The sequence below is a fragment of the Fringilla coelebs genome, assembly GCF_963513975.1.
Source record: "Fringilla coelebs genome assembly, chromosome: 12".
In the NCBI taxonomy this organism is placed as follows: Eukaryota; Metazoa; Chordata; class Aves; order Passeriformes; family Fringillidae; genus Fringilla; species Fringilla coelebs.
In genome coordinates this window covers 20,043,208-20,066,197 of record NC_140038.1, presented here as the reverse complement: position 1 = coordinate 20,066,197, position 22,990 = coordinate 20,043,208, and the positions used below count along the sequence as shown (strand labels likewise).

The 22,990-nt window shown below is 49.0% G+C and overlaps 1 protein-coding gene across 1 annotated transcript in view; it reads left to right on the top strand.

Annotated features, from left to right (window-relative positions):
* Positions 1-22,990, top strand: part of IGDCC4 (immunoglobulin superfamily DCC subclass member 4) — a gene marked incomplete at both ends in the record, with an annotated part of 83,481 nt that overhangs the window by 43,158 nt on the left and 17,333 nt on the right. Inside the window, 7 exons of the mRNA XM_084213885.1 lie at positions 14,660-14,794; positions 17,313-17,468; positions 17,996-18,406; positions 19,108-19,272; positions 20,268-20,405; positions 21,834-22,004; positions 22,570-22,803. Of these exons, the coding sequence (XP_084070011.1) occupies positions 14,660-14,794; positions 17,313-17,468; positions 17,996-18,406; positions 19,108-19,272; positions 20,268-20,405; positions 21,834-22,004; positions 22,570-22,803 (1,410 nt within the window). The remainder of the gene's footprint in view (positions 1-14,659; positions 14,795-17,312; positions 17,469-17,995; positions 18,407-19,107; positions 19,273-20,267; positions 20,406-21,833; positions 22,005-22,569; positions 22,804-22,990) is intronic.

The window sequence follows — 22,990 nt, the reverse complement described above, 5'->3', positions numbered from 1 at the left end:
ATTTGATGTCCTTGGCATCATAACTCATTCTGCATAATTGCATCTTGTAGCTCTGCAATGTTTAATCTGCTTTGCAAATGGAGGCAATGGAAGAGGTTAAATGGGAAGCGTTCCTTCTGGAGCACCAGCCGGCCCAAGCAGATTTCTGCCTGGAGTTCTCACCCAAATCTCTCTTCTGCAGCACTACACCACCCGCTGGCTGCTAAAACAAATATGTGAGGTTGAGTTTTTCACCAGATTGAGCTGATAGTGATGAAAAACATGCCTGTTAAATCTCTGGGGTTTTTTATAATTGGGGAGAAGTATCTTTGAGACAGATGGGAAACTGCAGTGACCTGTGCAGGCTGTAAACTCCTCCATGAGTGACTGGCATGGTGTTGATCCTTTTTTGTTTCAGTACTTCACCATCAGAGCACATTTTTGGCTGCCTGGACTGGCTTGAGGAGTCTTTTCCTCCCTGTTCAGAAGCAGCTGATGATAGTTGGAGTGAACTGGTCAGGCAGAAATCCTTTCCTGATTGTGAAAAATAAAACCAAATTAAACCAAAACAAAAAATCCTAGGGAAAAAGAACCCTAAAATAAACTGAAAGACAACAAAAGAACAATAGACTGAAGTACAGTTATTTAGTGTTGCTTATTTGGAAATTTTAGGAACCAAACTCCTGTGTGTCTGCAGACAGAAGCAACTAAACTGCTTCTTCCCTCCCTGCTCCTGACAAGGGACTCCTTTGTGCCAAGATAAGGTGACAGTCCAGCCTTTCAGTCCCACTGCACTGCCAGGGCCCCTGGAAAAGGTTTGTGCAGTGAGACCTTGTGTCTCCTTATCTGCTGTCCCACTGGCAGTGCTGTGTCACGATGCTGGAGGTTGTGCTCCTGGTAGATTTTGGGGTCTTGCTGATGGTAATGCAAATGCTTCCAAGGATCAGGTCTGGGAACGTTTTGTGTTCATGCCTCTGCCTTCCAGACAGGGCTGGATTTGAACGAGCTGTGCATAGCAAAAGAATCAGTTTCCCTGTAGCTCTTCTGCCCAGTTGTCCTGTTCCTCCCCCCTCCCTCCCTGTTCCTTGTACAATGGCTGGGAATTGTTCCCTCTCCCTTATTAAAGGCCTTTTCCCAGTAAAAACAGCAATTAAAATGACCCCTTTTTGTCATATCTGCACAGTCTAAAAACCCCAAAAGTGTAATTTCACTGGGCAGTGTGACTTCCCTGTCCTGGGGGAAATTTGGGCTGTGCTATGTGTCTGTGGCTGAGCACATGCTGGCCGTCACCAGGCAGGGCAGGAGGGGCTGCAGATGTTTTGGCTGTGCAGACTTCATGGTGCAAATTTCCAGACCTTCCCTGGGGAAGCAGAGTTTGGAGCTGGAAGGGAAGAGAGCAGACAGGACAGCGGGATCCAGTCACGCAGCCCTGAAACAGAGCCTGATGCTGAAACAGGGATAGCTTGGGTTTTGCCCTTGGATCTCCACTGCTTCCCAGTGCACGGGGTGCCAGACACATCTGGCAGATCTGTCCCTTCGCCCCTCACCTGGACAGGTGATGAATGAACCCTGTGTCTCTCTCTGCCAAAAGAGCTGGCTGTGGGATGCTTTCCCAGGCTCTGGCTGTGCATGCTGCCTTTCCTTGGGGTCAGCTGTGTGTTATTCCCTGTAGCTCCCTTTTCTGGAAGCAGGCTCTGGAGCCCTACTCTGAACTTGTAGATAAAGAACTAATTCCTTGTGTGTCCTGGTCATGTTCCCAGGTTCTTGACATACACACAGAAGTGTTGCCATGCTTCATGAAGCAGCTCTCAAAGAAGAGTAGCAGAAGGGCTTAGGGAACGTGACGTGTGGTCTCAGCAGGTCACTTTGCCTGTCACTTCGCTTTCCCCCTCCGTGTCATGCACATGCCTGCTCTGTGTGTTTTCATGGGAATAGGGACTCCCTCTTGCTGTGTATTTGCCCCACAACTGGCACAACGTAGCACAAATGACAGTCAGAAGCTGTGCTACTGCAAGAACAGTAAACTTTTACAAAGATTTGATCTATTCTGTTTTTAAATGTCACAAGGAGTGTGGCTCCCCCTAATTTCCATTGCATCTTCCCCACGAATGAATGCTGGGATCTCTTCTCCACAGCTAACCCAAATTTCACTTCCCTCCAATTTATCCTATTAGTTTTAGTTGCAAAGCATTGGGAATCTTGAAAAAGTTGCAGTATGGTGTCTCCCAAGTGACCTAAAGAAAGTTAAAAATCTCGGCAATTTTAGTTTAGAATAGTTTCCTCCCACTGGAGTGGGAGAAGCAAATTTAGGATCCTGACCCCAGAGCTTCTTCATGAAAAGACACAGTGTTTGTGTCTTTTCATATTTATTAGTTATTGCAGAAGGATTGTCAAAGTGTGGTCCTGGTTGCCAGGACTCCTGGAGAATCAGTTCCTCAACTGGACATTTCTGTAAATAGGGATAAGGTCATAAATAGCTTTGGAGCTGCCCTTTTGGAAGGGATGAGTCAGTCTGGAGAATGATTATGGGCATTTGGTGCTGGAGGGCATCTAGTGGCACATACAGAGAGAGGTGTGGACATGTATCTCAGTGTGGGTGTGGGATTTCCCCTCCTCGTGTCCTCTGGACCCTGCTCCTGGTCTGTGCATGTGGGGTGGCCATGACTGCTCTGACATGTGTGGGAAAAACCTTTGCCGTAAACCAGATGGGCAAGAATCAGAATCTCCCTGTGCTGCAATAATGCAGGAATTGGAGAACAGAGCAGGGTGATGGGTGGAGGTCTGGGCTGAGCAAACCACAGAGGAGTCTCCCAGCAGCTGAGCACATCCCCCGCGAGCTGGGATTTAGTGCCGTGTTATTAGAGATGACACTGCAAGATTGCCGTTGGCAGAACATCATTTACGCTGACAGTTGTAGCAGCTTGCTGCAGCAGTGTCCCAGGAAATGGATTTTTCAGCCAAATATTTGTATGAATGTGATAACAGGGACAGAGCTTGGAGGCAGCTGAAGCACCTTCAGTTTTTTTGTTCTTTTGGTGTTTGTGCTGCAGTGGCTTGCAGGTACCAACACAGAGCCTGGGATGGGGGTGGTTCCTGCTCCAGAGGGCTGCTCTTGACTGGGATGAGCTTTAGGGATGGAGGGGAAGGTGGTGATGAAGTGAGCAACACTCGCAGTTGGCCACCACCTCGCAGAAACAGACGTGCTGTTACCACAAGTGGATTTTCAGTCCCTGCATGTGCGAATGACGTGCTGGATGCTGGCTTGGCACTCAGCCTGAGCCCTGGCCACGTGCTCTGCTCCCCTCGTGGCTTCCAACACAGGTACTGGGCAGCCAGGGGACAGGGAACTTTGGATTTGGGTCACTGCTGCTCTGGGCTGGCCTCCCTGACCACAGCTGGGCATTCATCCTGTGTGTGCTGCCAGAAACAGTGAAGGGCAGCATTAACCAGAGTGAAGGGATGGTCCAAACCAGAGTGGAGGGATGGTCCAACCTGGATTTGGGTGGTCTTCCTCCAGCAGAAGGGAGGAAGGGGGCAGGGCAGCAGGCAGCAGGGCCCTGTGTGGTTGTGGGGGCAGAGCTATCCACTTCTTCTGGGAGGCATGAGTTGTGGGCATGTGTAGGGAGAGAAAGTGTGGGGTGGGATAACACAATTACATTTTTGCTGTGAGTTGTTGGCATAATCAGCAAGTGATGCATCACCTCTGGAGAAGGAGATATCCCAGTTCCAGTCTGCAATTACCATGTTCCTCTTCCATGTGCCTCCCATGCAGGACATAGAACTATCACTTTTCCCTCTCTCCTTTTAGCATCCTTCTGTTTTCCTTTGCCCTCTGGTCTCTCACTTCACTAGCAGTTAAGCAGGGAACTGCTCTCCACTTGACATCCCAAAAGCTCAGCCATGAGGACTCTGTTTACGAGTGTTTAACAGCTCTGGTTTCCTGGGAAGCAGGTATCTGAAGCTGTTTGCATAATGCATCTGATGGATTCTGTAAAATGCTGTTGCTCCTGCCTGTGGCAGAAGGTGCTAAGCAAGCCATGGCAAGTGTGAATTCAGAGGATGGCAAGATCAAGGAGGAGGTACACAACACTTCCTGCTTAATAAATAGATCTTTAAAGCTAGAAGTGACCTTCTGCTTAACAAGCTGTAAACTTTAACTCCATCTCACTTTACTGAGCCTGTCACTGCTAGTGGGTTTCAAGCATGCGTGGAGCAGGATTTCACCCATTGATATTGGGTGAAACTTGTGAAAGGCTGGTGCAGATGTGTGTCAGGCACCCATCCAACCACACAGCTCTGCTTGGCTGGGGTTCCTACAGGGCCAAGATGCATCACACCCCTCACATCGTGGAGGGAAAGCTGCTCATAGCTCCAGTGTCAGCAGCCTGCTGTGGGAGCCCAAGGGGAGTTCCAGCTCAGCTGTCTGTGAAGTTCCATGGGGCTATGATGTGCCACACTCCTGACAGCTCCAACAGCCCGCAGTGACAGAGGGTTTGATACAAAATGCAGAGCCCTCACCTCCCATTAAGCACAACAGCTAAACCTGGGGATGGCACCGGAGTGGCAACAGAGGTGTCAAGGATAATAGAGCAGAACAAGGGATGTATGGCTGGGAATAGGTGAGCTCTTTCCAGGTCCTAAGGGGAAACTGCTCTAATCCACATGCAGTGGTGGCTGTGCCTGACATTTAGAGCTGTCAGATGTGGCCGGGCTCGTGTGTTACTCTGCCTTCAGCTCCTGCAGATGAGGGATGTCTGGATTGAGGCGTGGTTTATGTTCCTCTGGTGTTCTTCGCATGCATCCCTTACTAATTTAGGTCTGCTGCACTTTTGAGGCTTTGTGAAATAACAGCTGGTGTTTGGTAAGGCTTGGACGGAAGCACGGTTTAAGTGGTAGGCTCCGTTCTCCTCTGAGTCCCTTGGTGGTGGTGCAATCCTGTGGTGCATCAGCACATTTGCACTACAGGGATCACACCTAGGCTGCCCTGGGGGATGTGGGACAGGCTATGACTGCGTGGAGAGGCTGGAAGGGAGCTAGGAATAGAGATCATAATTAGGTCAGCAGCTTGCAGTGGGCTGCAGGACAGGAAGGTTGATGCGGTTGGGCTCCTGATGACACTAGTTAATTATTAATCACTGGTGTTACAGCTGTGTCTCAGCAGCTCTCTGAGGTCGAGGGCTGGCGGTGCCCTCCGGCACTGACAGCGTCCAGCAGCTGGAGTGAGGATGTTGGAAGTGTCTGGAGGCATAGCAAAGCTCATGGGGGTGTCTAATCCCATTACTTTTGACACAGGACAGACGTGTCTCTGTCTCCAAGACCCACCAGTACCTACAGGGGTGCTGAGGAACAGTAGTGGGAGGAGTGGGCCTGGGTCACAGCGGAAGCTGAGTCAGGAGCAGAGCTGGGCTGCTCTGAGCCCTCACTTGGATATCTTGGATGCTAGGGATTGCTCAGAACACAGCTGGGAGTTTGCCTTCTGTATCTATCAGAGATGTTCTTGCCCATCTCTGTTCCTGGTGCAGCCAGGGGGCAATGCCAAGTGGATTGTGGACAAGAATGAGGAGCAGGAAGAGAGAGGAAGGATGGGGTAAGGAGGGGCAGGTGATGTTGTCAAACACTGTCTTAATGCACAGCCTTACATCAGGGTTCTCTGTGGCACCCAGACCCAGCAACTGCCCAGGCAAAGGGCTCTGACAGAATCTGTGGATATCAGCAACGATCTTTCCCCATGGAAAGCCAGCTTTTCTTCTGGACTGTTCCTAGAAAAACAGATTTGCGTTGTCCTGAGTGAATGCAGATGCATCCATCTGCTTTTAGTTCTCTCCCTTCCAAGTTGGCAGTCTCAGTTTGCTGCCAGACTGTGTTACTGTGGGCTCCCAGTGTGTTGTGTGTTCGCAGCATCACTTGTGGGAAGCATTCTGTGTACCTGGCATCAGGGAGAGCCCTCTGCAAGATCCCTTCCCAAAATGTTCCTCTTTTCAAAGCTGCTCGGGACAGTGGATGGCTGCTCTGGCAGAGGGAATGGGGCAGAGCAGGAGCCATGGTTACAGAGGAAGCAGGTTGTGCCCTCCTGCTGGTCCAGGGCCTCCAGCCTCATCCCTCTCTGCCGTCGCTGCATGTGCCTGAATTGCAGATGGATCTGATATTACAAATAAATCTGAATTGCAAATAGGTCTGATGAAATAGGTGTCAGCCTCTGGGAAGCATCGGCCTCAGAGCACAAGGAGGAAGTGACTGGAGTGAAATGGCTCCAATCACTGAGGCAAGGTGAGTAAGGAGGAGTTTCAGGGTGACTTGTGAGCCAGAATGGTCTTCTGTTGACTGTGTCTCTGTGTCATTGCTCTGCAAGAGGTAAAAAAAAAATATGCTTCTGGCTTTTTTTTTCTCCTTGGAGGTTCCTCATGTATCATTGTAGAAAGTGGTTTGCTGCTCTAGGATAATGGCAAAGAGAGCTGCTATAATGATGGTTAAAAAGGCATGAGGGTGTTCCCACTGAACCCCAGAGGCGGGCAAGCTTATGTCCCCAGGGCTATCTCATGTTTACTGATTTGGGGGGTGTTTATATTTAAATCATGGATACTGTGGCTTATGTTAGGGGTCTTCTGATGTTCTCTGGCTATTACTTTTGCACCTTCACTTCTGCGAATTGCTGTGTTATTGAACTGTGAGCAGATGGAGTCCCAGAGGTGCTGAGAGATGTACCCAGAGCAGCACAGTGGGTTAGTGACAAAGACCATGGGAGACTGTCTTGAGCCACTGGACCAGAGCTGGGACATCATCCTGACTGGTTGTCAGCATGGGACATTCCTGGTATACTGAGAAGGTTCCTGTTGGAGTGGTGACTTTATAAAACAGCCTCCTGCAGCCCTTGTATTTCTAGTCACTGGGTTTGGCAGCTGCATATGAATGGCTGGAGCTTGCCGTGCTTCAAGGGCTCAGCTTCAGCAACATAAGCTGTCTGGGTCTTAGGGTTAGAGCAGGGAGGCTGCTCTGTTCTCCCTCAAAAACTCTGAGGTACCTCTGCTCCTTTCTTTACTTCTTGTTGGCCTCTCACCTGATCTAGAGGCTCAACTCCCTCTATACACCAAGTAACTTTCTTGTAGGGAATTTTTTTGCACAAAAGTCTCTGAAAATGTGCCAAGACAGACTTATGAATCAGTAATAACCATCTAAAATGATGACACTGTCAGTGCTGCTCCAACACAGTCTTTCTGTTAGGTCTTGGCGTCCACTGTGCCCTGAGCTGGGGTTTCCTATTGCCTCTGCCACATTCCAGCTCCATGGGCTGCTGCTTCTGCCTCCCAGAAACTCTCTGTGATGCATCTTCAGGCTTCTGAGGATTGAGATGCCTGAAGGCCTGAGGTGTGCCGCCCTTTGGGCTGTGGCAGAAGCCAGAGGAGCCCCAGCTCTCAGAGCTCTGTGCAGTGGGGCCGCCCGGCCGCAGCTGCCGGCACAGCCCCTCCTGTTTATTTTGCCTGGCTCCGGCTCGGAGCGGTGCAAATGGAGGCTCTTCCAAGCGCTCTGGGGAAGCGAGCAGGAATGCGTCGTGCAGTCTGGCTGGCTCCCATCCCTTTTGGCGTGATGAGGAGCGGTTCCAAATGCGTGTACGCAAACAGAGAGCCAATGTTGACAGCTTTACAAGAGCTGGAGTGGTGGGCAAAGCACACTCCGACTGCTTTGCAGCGCTGCTAAATGTACCCTGGATGTACAAAACTCCATAGCCTGAAGGATTGAGGATTTGGGGAGTGGGGGAAGAGCCCCCCTAAAAATCCAAGGCAATTTCTGGAAGCCTGCCACTTCTCCTGGGCTTCTGGTTACAGAGAGTTCAGGGTGTCAGCTTGTGGCTGAGCTAGTACATTAGTGGATTTAATTTCTGAGCTGAAATCTGTCAGCTGTATAAAGAAGTTGAGAGGAATGAAAGAGGACTGCCTGATGGCCCCTTTGCTTGTCTGGACTGGGATCCATGTGCTCCCTCCCAGGGCTTCCAGACACAGACGTGGAACTGGGGAAAATGTTGGACAGGCTGTTTCTCAAGCCAAATGAGAAGCTGTTCCTAGAGCAGCTTCTCCCGCCACACTCTGTGGAGAGACCCCAGAAGCTGTGGCAAGTGGTGATCTGAGGAGTACATCCACTCCTCGGAGTGGACACTCCTCATCCAAACTAATTAATCTCTGCATTTTTTTTTAATCAGAGAAGTGTATTTAATCTGTTACATTCTCTGTTTTTCATGTATATGCAAACAGCAGAGGAGCAAGTTTGTAATGTGTAGGTTGGACCATATATTTTAGGATCTGTTTGCTGACTTATTTCGTGGGGGATTTTGGGATCGTAGCTTGAGATACAAATGCTGTGTGTGCAGGCCTTTTAATAGCACCGAAAAATGATTGAACTTCTGTGTTTTAATCCCACATGTTTCTTTGTGTGCTGCTTTAAAGATGACAGGATGTCACTGCTCTGCTGCAGCACCATCTTAGTGAGGAGGAAGAGAGACTCCAAAGAGAGACATTCCAAAACACGGAGATAAATTCTTCCCTGTTCAGCTTTTCAGTTCAATGTTTGCATTGACAAATGCGTAATTGCTTACAAAACGTTTGGAAGACATGAGGCAAAAAGACAATACAAAACTGATTTATTGAGCTTATCTGTGTGTTGGGCAGAAATAACCTGTTACTCCAATACACTGAGCAATGGAAGCCAAGTTCCTTTTCAGCCTTCCTGGATGACTTTTGTGCTGACACAGACACTCCACAGGTGCCTGGGAAGGGAAAGGAAAGGAACATTTCTGTGAGCACTGGTGCTGACACATTGTACTGGGACAACCTCTGCAGTCTCAGTACCAAAGCACTGTCCATGCTGTGTTTTCTGCTGAGGCCCACACCTAAAAGATCCCGCAAGGCTTGGGGACCAAAGGCTGCAGAGAAGGAGTTCTGAGAGCACTGAAGTTGAGGAATTGAGTCCATAACCTTGTAACCAAAAGTCATCCCATCCCTTCAATGACAGAAAAACCTGGATCCAAGCTGCCACATGCACTGATATAGCAAAGGTGGGAGAAAAACTCAAAAAGTAAATGGTAAGTTTCAGAAAGGATATGTGCTTGCATTTCGGGGTAAGAGGAGGCAGTTTTTGACTTAAGACACTTGGGAACACCCAATTTAGGGTGTTAAAAGGGCACCACTCACCTTCTCTAGTCACTTATGAAAACGCCCTTCTCCCAGTTCCTTTTGCTTTCCTGTTCACAAAGCTGTGCCTTGCCATTTTCAGGTTAGAACAGTTAGAAAATAAGAAATGCCTATTGCTAAACATGCTCAGGTGTGAGATCTGATATTGTTTATATTGCCCTGAAAGCAAATATTCCATGTGTTTGGATACAACCAGGCAAAAGTCTTGCCTAGAGATTTTACATGCTAGTTTTCCTGTCCTGAAGTGGAAATAAATTACAGATAAATTTCCAGGGCAGTGTAAAGGGAGGAGAAAGGCAGGTCTGGAGGATGTTTTTCTCCTCCATGGTTGCTGTCAGCTGCTTCCCTAACTTCCCTCCTAAGTCCAGGAGGTCTGTGAGTTATCCAGGAAAAGGGAGAGAGCTGGGCAGTGGGAGTAGGACATGCTCTGCAAACACAGCCCCTGCATTTTTGAAGGTGTGTGCTTTGCAATGGGTAATTTGCTCCTCTATTGTCTGCAGAATAACAGCAGTGACAGCATTGACTTTCTCTAATGAACAGCTGCTCAGTGCTAGGATCTATTCCCGGAGGAGGCTCGCAGGGATGAATAAGGTTTCATGCTCCTCCTCCAGAGAGGGTGAGAAAGTTCACAGAACAGAAGATTGTTGCTTGATTGTCAGAGATCTCCAAATCTTGACCTGCTGACAGCTGAGAGCTGAATGTGTCGCCATGCAAGTCATGTTTAACCTTCCAGCACTTTTGCCAAGGCAGGGTGTTCGAGGAATAGGGACAGAGGTGTTAGTTCCCATCCAAGAAGTCGTCCTCTTGTCACTGCAAACGACCATCACAAATTGGCTGAACAAAAAGCATTTTCCTCCTGTTGCATTGCCTGAATTCTTTGCTAATACTCTGCACTAACAAGAGCAAGGAGGCGGGAGAGGATCACTCTTGAATTATGGATGCATTAGAGGCAGAGCCAAGTTATGAACTCTTGGAGATGGAAGTCACTGATGGATATTATAACTCAAGCCATAAGCTCAAATAAACATTTTGAGCTTTGTCCCAGTCAGCTCCCCTTGGTACCTCCCTTGACATCCCTGCTCAGAGTTCACCTTCACTGTGAAATGACACAATTGAATTTGCAGAGATTGGCCAGTCTCAGGAGTGTGCTGAGGTGTGTCTGGCCACTCACTCACAGGTTCCCTGTGCTTCCCTCTCCACCTCCTTTTCAATTTATAACCCACATCATCATAAATGCTTCGTAATATTTCCTCTGTGCCTGCCCTGAACCCAGCTCCAGGCACTGAGGGATGCCTGTGAGAGCAGTGGTACAACAAAGTGAAGCACCCAGGTTTGGCCTGACTCCCCTGTCTCCTGACGGGAAAGTAGAAAAACAAATAAACTGAGAAGTCCCCTGCAGTGAGTCACTTGGAAACAGTAAAAACTGCAGGCAATATTTTGAAATATTTCTGCAGCTGATCAGTAAGTCTGGGGTCTTGGTCTGTAGTAGCACCTTTGTTGTCTCCCTGTGCAGGGGTTAACAAACTGTGCAGGAAAAGAGCTACCTTCTCAAACTCTTTCAGTGCCCTGAGAATTCCCCTTAGTTCTGTGCACTACTCACAGTGATCCCAGAGCCATTCCTGGCACCCCATATGTGAAAGGAGGGTAAAATTGATCCATCTGATTCAGAAGGGCAGAAAGTCCACAAAGGCCTCAGTGATGGAGAGTTTTGATGTGAATCCATGGGTTGTGCCTTGGGCTGTGCGAAGCTTTTGCCTGGAGCAGCTCTGCTGCTTGGAGAGACAAAACAAAGCTGGCAGAGGGGGAGAAATCTCAAAGCCCAACTTTTAAATAGAAGCTCTGTGAAAGCCTTTCATGCCCCAGAGCAGCCAGCACAGCGCAGGTGCATTCAGTGACCTGTTTTGTTCACGCAGTGAAAGAGGTCTTGGAAACTGCAGCTCTTTTTTCCCTTTGGTTCTAACAATTCCCTCTTGACCTGAAATTGTCTTAATAGCAATGGAGACAAAAAGGCTCATGTTGATTTTACTCTTGGATGTGTGTTGGAATCCCCTGTGTGGAAGTTTCCCTGGTTAGCTGAGTACAGTTCTTGGGAACTCCTCACTGAAACACAGTTTGTGGGGGTGAACTTGCGATCCATTGTATCCAGCCATCCTAGAGAGGTGGCAGGGGGAAAATGCGCTCCAAAGGGGCTCAGTTTGAAGAGAAACTTGACTTGTGGACTTGCTCTGAGTCACCCACAATGGAATACAAAGCTGGTGAGAAATGTGTTTGTGCAAGAAGTGTAAGGGGCATTCATCCATGCACACACCCAGGAATGCACTGAGAAAGCAAGCAGAACTGTTTATATTTGTAATATAATTTTCACTAATAATCAGATATGGGGCCTGGACTACTATATTTTCCCAATAGTTTTTCAAGGCTGAAACTAAGGTAAAACCTCTCTCCTGTTGACTGACAGCACTACCAGGCAGCTGTCAGGGACCAAGTGATACAGGACAAGTGCCTTCAAGTGAAGCTTCTATAACCTGTAAAGTGCCTTTGCCAGTCAACACCTGGGGCCCTGCACCTGATGGAGCAGATGAGTGTTTAAGTCAGGTTTGAGCAGCTTTCGCTCTTTCTCCGCTCTAAGATTGGTAGAGAAAGCTGCTTGGAAATCTGGCAGGGAATATATTACCATCTGGCTGGTTGGTTTTTTTTTTAAATCTAGATTTACTTTTTCCCCCAGCAGTGCAGAAAAAGACAGCTTTTTGCACAAAGACGTGCCTCAGCCACATCCTGCCCAGCAGGTATGTGGCAGCCAGTGGTGTTGCGTAAAGAATCTCACTCCCAGGGTAGGATGGACATCCTACCATGGCTGTTCCTGCTCCCAGGATATGTGGTGTTGGCTGCTGCCCTGCTCCTTTTCTTTGGAAGCTGCCATGGCCCTGCAGGCAGTGATTCATGTCCAGGGTGGGCATATTTGGCTTGCTGAGCCGTGTGCAGGGTGAGCTGAGCCTGAGCCTAGGCTGTGTGGAGATGTGTGACCACAATCCGGCTCTGCTAAGCACAGAGCAGCTCCTCACCTGGCTCCTTTGCACCACTTTCCCCAGCTCATTCATCACAATTTATTGGGTTTTCCAGTGTTTTTCCAGCACTGTGGTCTTCCCTTGAATGGCAGCTGTAAAACCCTTTGCCTTTGTTTCTGATGCTCTTTCATGTTTTTCCTTCCAAATCCTGGCTGGAAAGCTCCTTCTCCTTGTTCTTTCTCTGGCGTTGCCTCATCCCTCTGTGCAGTATGGGGTAGACACCTCGCATTAACAATGTGCAGGGCAGCCTCACCCACCAAGCTGGGCTTCGCTGAAGTCCCTGTGCTCAGTTCTTGTGCAGGACTAATGATTACTTGTGGATTTTAGTGCTTTGTTGAACTAGAGCTGGAGTTAAAAGAAAGCTGCTGTTGCAGAGAGCCTTGAGTTTCTCTGATTCTTGAGCTTACATGCCTGGGGTGGAAGCTCTCGTGCCAGTTTTTGCATTAAGCCCATTTTCTGTCTCAGTTCAGAGTGACCACGATTTTGATCTGATTGCCAGTGACTTCTCAGAATCCATATCTGCTGAGTTTTCTTCCTGTCCCTGTACTGTCCCCCAAGCTGTCCTGCTGCAGCCAGGTGTGCTGGCTGTGAGGCTGAAGGCGTCCGTTCATGTGGATGATGGGGGCAGCAGCGGATGGAGCAAAGCTCTGACCAGCCCAGAAGGAGACTGGGTTTGCCTGTCCACACTAACCCCTCTGTGTAGGGTACCCATTCCACTGGAGAGAGGACAGCTGGTGTGACTCTTTCCTGTCCCAGGGCAGCTCCTCTTGCTAGTGTTTGCCCAGGGCTGGGATTGCAGGTCAGCGTGCTCCAGCCGCTGCCCCAGGTCAGGCACTGTGGGCGCTCCTTGGTCTCTGCTTCCATCTGCTGGACAAGCACTGGCTCCCGCTCACTCCTGGTTTCCCTTGGTGCCTCAGGGATTCTGCTGGCTCCTCTTGACTGTGCTCCCATAATTCTAGAGATGGAAATCCCTTTCACGCACGTATGGACTGCGAGAACATTTCAGCGTGGAACCAATGCTTTGGCAAGACTGCCCTGCTTAGCTTGACTGGCACTGAGCCTGGGGCTGGGCTGAGCACAGCACATTCAGTGCAGCCCACTGTGGCCTCCTGCCATGCAGGCAGCTCTCTGCCTGTGAGGCTGAAGCTCCTCTGGTTTATATCCCCAAGGAATTCAGATATGAGTGAATTGTTTCAATGCTGCATGAATGGCCAGTGAAGGTCTCCAGAAGTGAACAGAGCAAGTGCTGGAGGACAGCATGTAAAGAAACTGGGCAGGGAAGACATGGTGCTTTCCTTGGACATCTCCCTCAGCATCTGACAGAGTCCCAGTCAGAGTAACCCAGTCAAGAGCAGTTTGGGCTGGAGACTGTAATGAGATTGTGTTTAACAGTCCTGGTAAACGTGTCCTTTTTGAGCTTGTCTGAATCTCTTGGGTTTTGAACTCTGCAGTATCTTGATACACTGAGTTCAGAAAGGTCCTGCTTTTATTTGTTTGAGACCTGCTGCCAGTAACTTTCATTGCAGGCCTAATTGTTAGTGGCACTATGTGACTCCTCTACAGTTATTTCTCCCTTCATGAGGACAACAACAAAAGTGTTCCCCAGAGTTAGAGGTATTTGAGAGAGCTGGAGGAACTGGTGAGGGTCATGAACATTCTGGTCTGCTCTAGAGTGCTCCGGTTGTTTTCATCTGACAACAGAAATTTGGCTGCTGCAAAGGCATTTCCTTAACCTTCCCTTAACCTCTGCTCAGCAGTGGGCAGATAGAGGCAGAAGGTTTATTTCAAGCAGAGTATCTCCATCCCATTCTAAGGCATTGTGCAATGCAGCCTGGAGACCTTCCTGTAAACCTTGCTTGATTTAAGTGTTGGCTCTTGGTCTGTGCACGTACAAGCTACACAGCACTGTCTCCTCCAGATGTGGGATGACTGATCAGTCTTTGTGCTGTCAGGTGAACGCCAGGACGCAGCCATGACCTCTCTGTGTTGCAGTTTAAAGTCCAGCATCTGGCTATTAAAATTTCTTTAGCCAAGTGACTGGATTCTTTCTGAGCTGTTCCAATGCCTTGGTGGAGGGTGAATGTTGGTGTTGCTCTGTTTGAGGACAGTGGTTTCATCTAATGAACAAACATCCATGTAGCAACAGTTCATGAGGGTGTTGGGCTGAAATTCTACTTGTTTTCCGTGTGAAAATCCTGTTATTAGGACCCACATGATTAGAATAAGTTTTGCTGGGCAGATTGTTTGTTTCTTTAGTAAAAATTCTGTAGTCATATAAAAGCAAGACCTCTTTTTCTCCCCCAGCTGACCCCAAGCCATTTCCACACATGAGACTGCCCAGAGAAGCGCAGCTAGGGAGACAGGACTCTACTCTTTTTTTTCTGGGAACTTTGCATCTTGAAAGGGCAGACTTTTTTTTAAAATTTTTGACAATAGGTTCCCAGCCAGCAGGAGGAGATGTCACCATTGTCGCTGCTCCGGAGAACACCACGGTGGTGGCTGGGGAGAGCGTGGTGATGGAGTGTATGGCAGCTGCTGATCCCACCCCCTTTGTCTCCTGGATACGACAAGGTGAGTATGAGGGACAGGACTAAACTTCTGTTGTCCATAGGAACCTGTGGACAGTATATTCTGAAAATCTATTAAGAGTGGAAAAATCTGGGACAGGAAGGGTGCTTGTAACATCGATACCTAATGACAGAGGTGGTGTCGCAGTGTGGGGTGTCCTTGCTAAACTGGAATTATTAATTAAATCTTGAAGGTTACAAAGCACACAATTCAATTTATAGTTGTTTGACCTGTGCCTGGATGCCTTTTGATCTAAATTAGTCTTTCCCATGCGAACTGGAGCAGTAAAGGTCATGAGACGGGGTCAGGTGCCACTCCTCCCCGAGCTCCAAGGTTACTGGGGATTCTGTGGAATCTGCCATTGTACTGGAGAAATAGCTTGTATTATCTTGCAGCATTATAAAACTTGATAAGATCTGTTAATCCTTGGAGTGACTGGGACTCTTACTGGGAGGTTTTTGTTGAATGGAGGGATTGAGGAGCTGCTTAGGTCTTGTCAGAGGTGTATGAATGAGCTGGGCTGGCAGATGTTACCCAGGGCTGATAGCCAAAGTCATGAGTTGGATGCCAGTGTCACTTCACTGAGAGTCATATCCATCAGATGTGTTTCAGAGGCTCTGACTGAAGACAGCTCAGCTCAGAGGTTGATTCTCCCCTAGAAAAGGCTCTCAGTAATTTTCATAAATCCAGGTCACAATTTAAGACTCCTCTCCCCTGTAACCATTTATTGTGGTTTGTTTTCAGGCCAGATTTGTCCACAGGCAGTGATTTTAGCATATAAAAATATTTCCTCTTCCCACAAAAAAGGAGCAAAAAAACCTCAGAGGATATCACTTTGGAAATTGAGTGAAAAAAGAAAGCAAGGCTTAAATGTTATGGCAGAAATGTTTCTGGTTTATCCCATGCACTTTACAATTACAAATGCTCAGCATTCCCATGCTAGATCACTTACTGCTTTACTGAGAGCTGCTGATGCCCATGGTAAAGTAGATAATATTACAGTTAATTATCATTATGAGAGTTTTTCACGAGGAAGGGTGGAGGGGGAAGGATTGGTGAACCAGTTCTTTCCATGCTTTATTTTCAAGTGTTCACTTGGTCCCAGTCTCCTTCCTTGTATGGACTTTTCAATTTGAAAGGATGAAGTAACAGTGCAAGTCATTCTGAGTTACACAAGTTTATTTCCAAGCCTTTATTTTGGAGTTTACTGGGTTACTGGACCATCAGTCACGTGAGGAATACCAAGGATGTGCCTCTAGGTTGCCAGTTTGGCTCTTGCCAGCCTTGGTGGTGTCAGCTAAGTGCTACCATCTGGAGTCAGTTTTCCAAGCAACTGCTCCAGTGCAAACGGGGTGTGCAGACTGTGTGCTCTGAGTGTGCAGCTGCTGAACTGTGAGGCCATCTGAGGACCCCCCCCAAAGTGCAGGGAGGGGGCAGAGGATCTGCTCTCAGCCACCTTCCCTGCTGATGGTGATAAGTCAGTGCAGCTGTTCACAGTGGAGGTGGGGAGTTCGTTCTGTGTGAGCTCTAGGCTTGGCCGAAGCTGGAGAGGTAAAGGCAGGTAGTGCTGAAGAGGGGCTTCTGCAGGTGGAGATGAGGTCTGGTGGTGCACAGGTACTGCGCAAATTGGCTGGTCTTCCCAGTCTGCAGACTTGTGCCAGACTTCCCATCCAAGCTTTTCCTCAGCTTGTCCCCAGCTCTTGGCTTTGTCTCCCACACTTTCTCAGAGGTACCAATGCCATATCTCTGAGTTTCTCACCTCAGTGATGCTGCAAATATGCAGTGCCCAGCGCCAGCCTCTGCCCTGTCTGTGATGCTGAGGACCCAGGGCTACTTGAAGTTGTAGAAAGACATCTTGGCTTCTGACCAGTGATACGGAGCTGCCCTCTCCTCCTTCCCTACTCAGCAGTGCTGAGCACCAGCCTGGAGAATGGGGAGAAGGCAGCTCATGGCCCATGTCTCTGACATAAACAGACATAAACCAGAGTCCCAGGGAGCACCAGGTGTCTTTCTGACACCTCATAGCCAAGCTGTGAACAAGGAGTGGACCAGGAAGCTCAGTAAATTTGGATTCACATCCAGGACACAGAGGAGGAAGAGGAGCCCCTGAGTTGTCAGTGATTCAACAGTCTTGCTGACATTGCATGAATGAGTGTCTGTGCTCATGATAAGGTTCAGCAGGCAGATCCAGCAGCTTTTCCAAACCATGTGTTAGCACAGCTTTCCCTTGAATGTGCTATTCCTAGGGCTCTCATTGCAGGCACACCCTAGGCATCAGAGACTGTTTTGATCCAAACCAGAACTTTTTGGATTATTACAGGCTAAACTAAACCTTGAGGCAATGTTGGCTTGAGCTGGCTGTCAAGCACTGAGGGGTGTCCCAGCAGGAATCTTCCTCTCTGCTGGGCTTTGGGATTTGGGGTTCTCTCCACTCCCCAGCTGTGATCCTGGCATTGCTTACAAGCCCTCATAAAGGGCAGCCTGGGCTCCCTCCCACATTTGTGCACATTTCTTCCTGCAGATGGAAAGTCCATTTCCACAGATGTGATTGTGCTGGGCCGGACAAATCTCCTCATTCCTTCCAGCCAGCCCCATCACTCCGGGGTGTATGTCTGCCGAGCCAACAAACCCCAGACCCGGCAGTTCGTTACCGCCGCAGCTGAGCTCCGCATCCTCGGTGAGTAGAGCAGGCAAATTCTCAGGTACAAATGCTGACCGGTTTGCTGTGGGTTGCATGAATCAACATCCAGGAGATCCCCAAAGGTTTGTGGTCTTTGTGGCCTGTGCTGGGTGAAGTGGGAGCCAGGTTAGAGCCAGGAGGCCCAAGCTGAGATAGCTTTCAGTGGGAGTGTCACCTCTTTAATTTGGGGTTTAGTTCCTGGTATTTACTGAACCATTTTATGCCTTATTCTTGTTCTCCAGGGTTCCCCCTTGGAAATCTCTATCAGCAATTAACTTTCAGTATCCTGGAACCCAGCAGGGAGAACAGCCTAGGATCAGGGAATGCAGCACATGATTGATACAGAATTTATTTTTCCTTTTGGACAGAGTCTAAATTAAGCCTCTAGAGTCTGCCTGGCAAATCCCATCTTGTAAGCAAAGCTGCTACTGAATAAAACATAGCACCGAGTGGGGAGGAGAAGGGATTTGCTTTGCTATCTTTTCCTCCTCCTTCCTGCATTAGTTTTTCCTCTCTCCTCCCAGCTACTCCCAGCATCTCCCAGGCTCCTGAAACCATCTCCCGCACCCGAGCCAGCACGGCCAGGTTTGTGTGCAAGGCAGAGGGAGAGCCAGCCCCCACCATCCACTGGCTGAAGAACGGGGAGCCCATCCTCTCCAACGGGCGCGTGAAGGTGCAGAGCAGCGGCAGCCTCGTCATCAACCAGATCGGCCTGGAGGATGCTGGCTACTACCAGTGTGTGGCTGAGAACAGCCTGGGCATGGCCTGTGCCACCGCCAAGCTCTCGGTGATCGTGCGGGAGGGTTTGCCCAGCGCTCCCAAGAAGGTCTCGGCCGTGTCCCTCTCCAGCACCACCGTCCTCGTGTCCTGGGAGCGGCCGGAGCACAACAGCGAGCAGATCATTGGCTTCTCCTTGCACTACCAGCGGGCTGTGGGTAGGTGTCACCTCCCTGGGCAGCGCAGCTGTGTTAAAGGTACAAGGTACAGGTTGACCTTCTTCCCCAGCTAGTGACAAGTGTGAGGCAATTCCCTTTTCATTTCAGGTAAAGGAGTTTTCTCCTGGAGTCGGTATCAGCCAGTGACAGTGCCTGTGGATTAGCCAGCATATTCTAACTTCTTGATTGGCAGTAGTGTGTCCACATAGCTGAGTTGTCTGGATTCTATGGGACCAGGCACTGCTGATTTTATACATACTGATTTTGTAGGCAAAGAGTGTGATTGCTAACAGTGATATCAACCAGCTGCATTGTGTACAGGGGGAATCACTAAATTATCCACACCCCGAATCTGAAGTGAGGCACTGGCTCTCTTGGGGTATGTCTTCCCAAACAGCCAGCAAGCCAATGCTCCTGCTGAACTGTTGCCAGAGCTCCTCTAAAAATTAAACTGGTAACTGCAGCTGCTTCAGCATGGATTAAGGAGTTTGAGTCAAAATGGAGACATCAGCATTGAGGCATTGGAGTTTCTGGCCAAAAAACTCATATAAGAGATGAGGCTGTGCAGGTGCTGGGGAAACTGGAGAAGATGTAGTGATTTTTAAAGTGGATTTAGTCTGCAGACCTTGTGAATTAAGGGATTTTTTCAGGAGTGTCTTGGCAGTTCACTGACCTGCTGATCAGTGTTTCCTTGGCTCTAGGAACAGATAATGTGGAATACCAGTTTGCTGTCAATAACGACACAACTGAGCTGCAAGTCAAGGATCTGGAACCAAACACCAACTATGTCTTCTATGTGGTTGCATATTCCCAGCTCGGAGCCAGCCGGACGTCCTCTTCCATCGTTGTGCAGACCCTGGAGGATGGTGTGTTGAATTAGATGAGTACTGGTGCCTAGGAAATGTTCTTGACCTGGTTGATGGTGAGCACTGAATGTGCTACAGAGTGGTAGCAGCTCCTAGAAACCTAAACCTGCCCCCTGATCTCATCATCAGCTTGGGTGATGAAAGATATGAAAATACCCTGGCTGATGGTGGGGCCCATGAGAATCCTTTGGGAATTGCAGGCAGCTCCTAAGGGCTTTTACCTAACCCATGTGATATTGCTCTAAGCATCACCCTGGGCCAGACTGGATCTCAACTCAGAAGAAACATCTCTTGCAATTTGTAGGGGTGGGAGGAGCCTTGAGGTCGGACCCCTTAAGAGCCAGTAGTTTGTGTTGATCTTACCATTTATCACATAGCATTTTGTGAGCAGTAAAGGCAGAGTGCCAGAAGCACAGCTGCCCAACGGGAAGCCATGCACAGCTTTCAACAGGCTGCAGGACAAGAGGCAAGCAGAGATGGTTTTGGCAGACCTCGTGTGCATTATGTGCTTTTAATGCTCCTGACATGGTGACCTGCGTGGTCCCATGTGTATGTCTGAAGCCTGAAAGGCTGAGTTGAAAGCATGAAAGCTGCCTGCAGCCCAGAGCTGTGGTTCTCAAAGGAGTGAGGATTCCCAGGCTGCAGTTTGGATCTGTGAGCCATTTGCTTTTGTGTCTCCTTCATGCTCCATGTACAGTTTAAGCTGAGAGCTGGTGTGTGCCACCCTGCCCAGTTTGTCCTGGACGTGGGTCCCTGGGAGCAGTGTGGCTGTGGCCAGCAGGCTGTGGTCAGCCTGGAAGTGGAGCAGTCAGGCATCTCCCCTCCCCAGACACCCCTGAAGGGCTGTGGTGTGTCGGTTCCTGCAGGACAAACACCAAGTCACCAGTGGCTGTGGTACAGCCAAGTCAGTGGCCTCCAACCAGCTCAGAGAGCTGGCAGAGATGTGTTGAGGTATTGCTCTGGTCTTTGCTGACTTCTCTTGGTTGTTTACCCAGTTCCCAGTGCAGCCCCTCAGCTGTCCCTGTCAAGCATGACTCCTGGTGACATCCGTGTAACGTGGCTGCCTCCTCCTCCTGAGCTGAGTAATGGCAAGATAACCAAGTACAAGATCGACTACTGCACCCTCAAGGAAGGTGAGGGAAACACTAGTTGGGGTTGTGTTCTCTGCTCCAGTGGTGTTAACAGCCTGTAATGTGAAGGGGAGGTAGTGCAAAGCTGAAAATAGGGACCCATTTTACCCAAGGGAGGAGAACCCTTCCATAGCCTGGCTCTGTCTGGTGGTTATGGCAGTGGCACTTCACACCAGCTGGAGCTGCCTTTTTGTGTGGTTGTGGAGGAGCCATGTCCCCAGGAGAATGGCCTGACCCATGTTTGTGCTGTCCCAGAAATGTCTGCATGAGCAGCCCTTCACTGCCATCTGCACTGTATTTTGGGGAAAGAGCTTTATGCTGCTTGGGGAAGAGGACTAAGTGCTTTCAATTTCCTTAAAATGGAGTCTAATCAAAGTGATCCATGTGAAAAAAAGTCCCTAAATACCCTGTCCAGGTTGTGTTGCTGTACTACCGAGTTTCTTCTGATTTTATTTACGTTGTCAGGCACACTAAGCAGGGTTCAGCAGGGATGGTAACATTTATGTCTGCTGGATGTGGCTGTTCCAATTCCACGTGTGCTTGCTTTGCAAATCCTTCTGGGTATTTGCTCTTAAAACTGTCAAAGCTCTGCAGCTTCTCACTTCCCAGGGTCATGATTCTTTCTGAGAGAAGGATGGCGAGTGTGATGAGGTGCTGGACATGTTCCCATGAGCTGGCTTAGTAGTCTATGCTGTGACTCCTGGCTCTGGTTCTTTTGCCTTGAGCCTGCACATGGCTCAGTGGCATCGTAAAACCTTGGAAACACTTGCAATCCAGGAATCACACTCAGCAGTATGCTGTTACATAGCAGGGACAGTGCTCCTGCCTGAGTTAACGCCAAGGGAAGTTGAAATCAAGACCTCTGTGTACTCTAAACAGGCCACATGAATCTTCAGCAAAACCAGTTAGCTGATACAGTGAAAATCCTAGGCTATTCTCAGTTTAAATTTCCTGTTACCTACCTTATGAACTTGGGTGGGCTGAAGAGGGAGCAGTAAAACCTCTGTCTGGCATGGATGAGGGTGTGAATTTTGCAGAAAGCAGGGCTGCTGGACAGTTCTGGTTCACATTAGGGTGAGGGTTTAAATACAGCAGTGAGAAGCACTGGAACATGCCATCAGCTCCCATTAGCTGTGCTCATGTTCTACCATCACATCATCAGAGCAAGGTTTCTGACAGCTCCCTCTGGGCAGGCTCTGGTGCTAAAGGCAACCTGCAATTTGGAATGTAATGAAGGGAGTTGTCAGTCAGAATATCAGCTCTGCCCAGCTTTACAGTTTTTTTCTGATGGCATAAGACTGCTCTGGGCAAAGCTAAGCCTGCCCAGGGCGTGCAGACCACAAGGAGGTAACGAGGCTTGTGACTGCTCAGCTGTAGTTCCCTTTGGCTGGGAAATCCCTGTTTTCAGTGGTGTCCCCTTGGTTCCAACAGATCAGGTCACCTCCATCGAAGTGGGTGGAAATGAGACCCAGATCACCCTGTACTCACTCCATCCCAACAAAGTGTACAAAGTTCGGATCGCAGCCAGCACCAGTGTGGGATATGGGGCCCCTTCCGAGTGGACCCAGCATCGGACTCCTGACAGAGACAACCAGACACATGGTAGGAGGCTGGGGCGTGCCTGGGATTTGGGACAGGGTGGGAAACTTAAGGCATTTTCAGAGATACTTCTTTCCTTTGGGAATTACAGTCGTTGGTTTTGGTCAGACCAAAGTGCTCACCTTTACCTTGCTGCTCAGCAGCACCTGTACATCTCACTGCTTGCCTGGCCTCTTTGTGCAGCTGTGAAAGTTCTTTAAAAAAAAAAAGAAAACAAACAGAACTCCAGATCCCAATGTTAACGACATTTGGGAGTGAATAGGCAATTCTGCCAAACAGAGCCCAGCCCATACCAGACTCCAGCAGTGGTTAAAGATGGTGATATCTCAGAACACACTAAGAAACCCCCACAGTGGCTTTGTAACGTTGGTGTTTCCTGTATCACCCAGCTGGGAAAGTCAGGGGTAGAGTGTGACTGACTCTCCACTGTCAAGGAGAGGAGACTTCCCACTCAGGACAGCCTTTTCCTCACACTCTTCCCTTACTGCTGAGAACCAGGAGGATTCAGTAGACTGGGGAATGAAGACATGTGGCTCAATCTTTTTCTCTTGTCTTCTTCTTCTTCCAGTTCCATTTGCCCCGACAGAATTAAAAGTCCGAGCGAAGATGGAGTCTCTCCTGATAACATGGCAGCCCCCAGCAAACCATGCCCAGATATCTGGCTACAAGCTCTACTACAGAGAGGTGGGCCCAGAGGAGTCCAGTGATGAGAGCCCTTTGGATGGTGCTGAAGATGAGAACTGGGATGTAGGACCCATAAAACTAAAGAAGAAAGTGAAGCAGTATGAGCTGACTCGACTAGGTTAGCTGGCTGCATCTTCCTAGCACTTAATATGGAAACCCAGGGCCTATCTCTTGCACTTTGTAGCATTCCAGGATGCTCCCAAGAGTGGTTTGCATGACTGGAGGTACATAGGGCCAGGACCATATGAGGTGTTTTAAGATCATCCAAAATCCTTTCTGGAGTGGAGCTCTTTAGGCTTGTATTG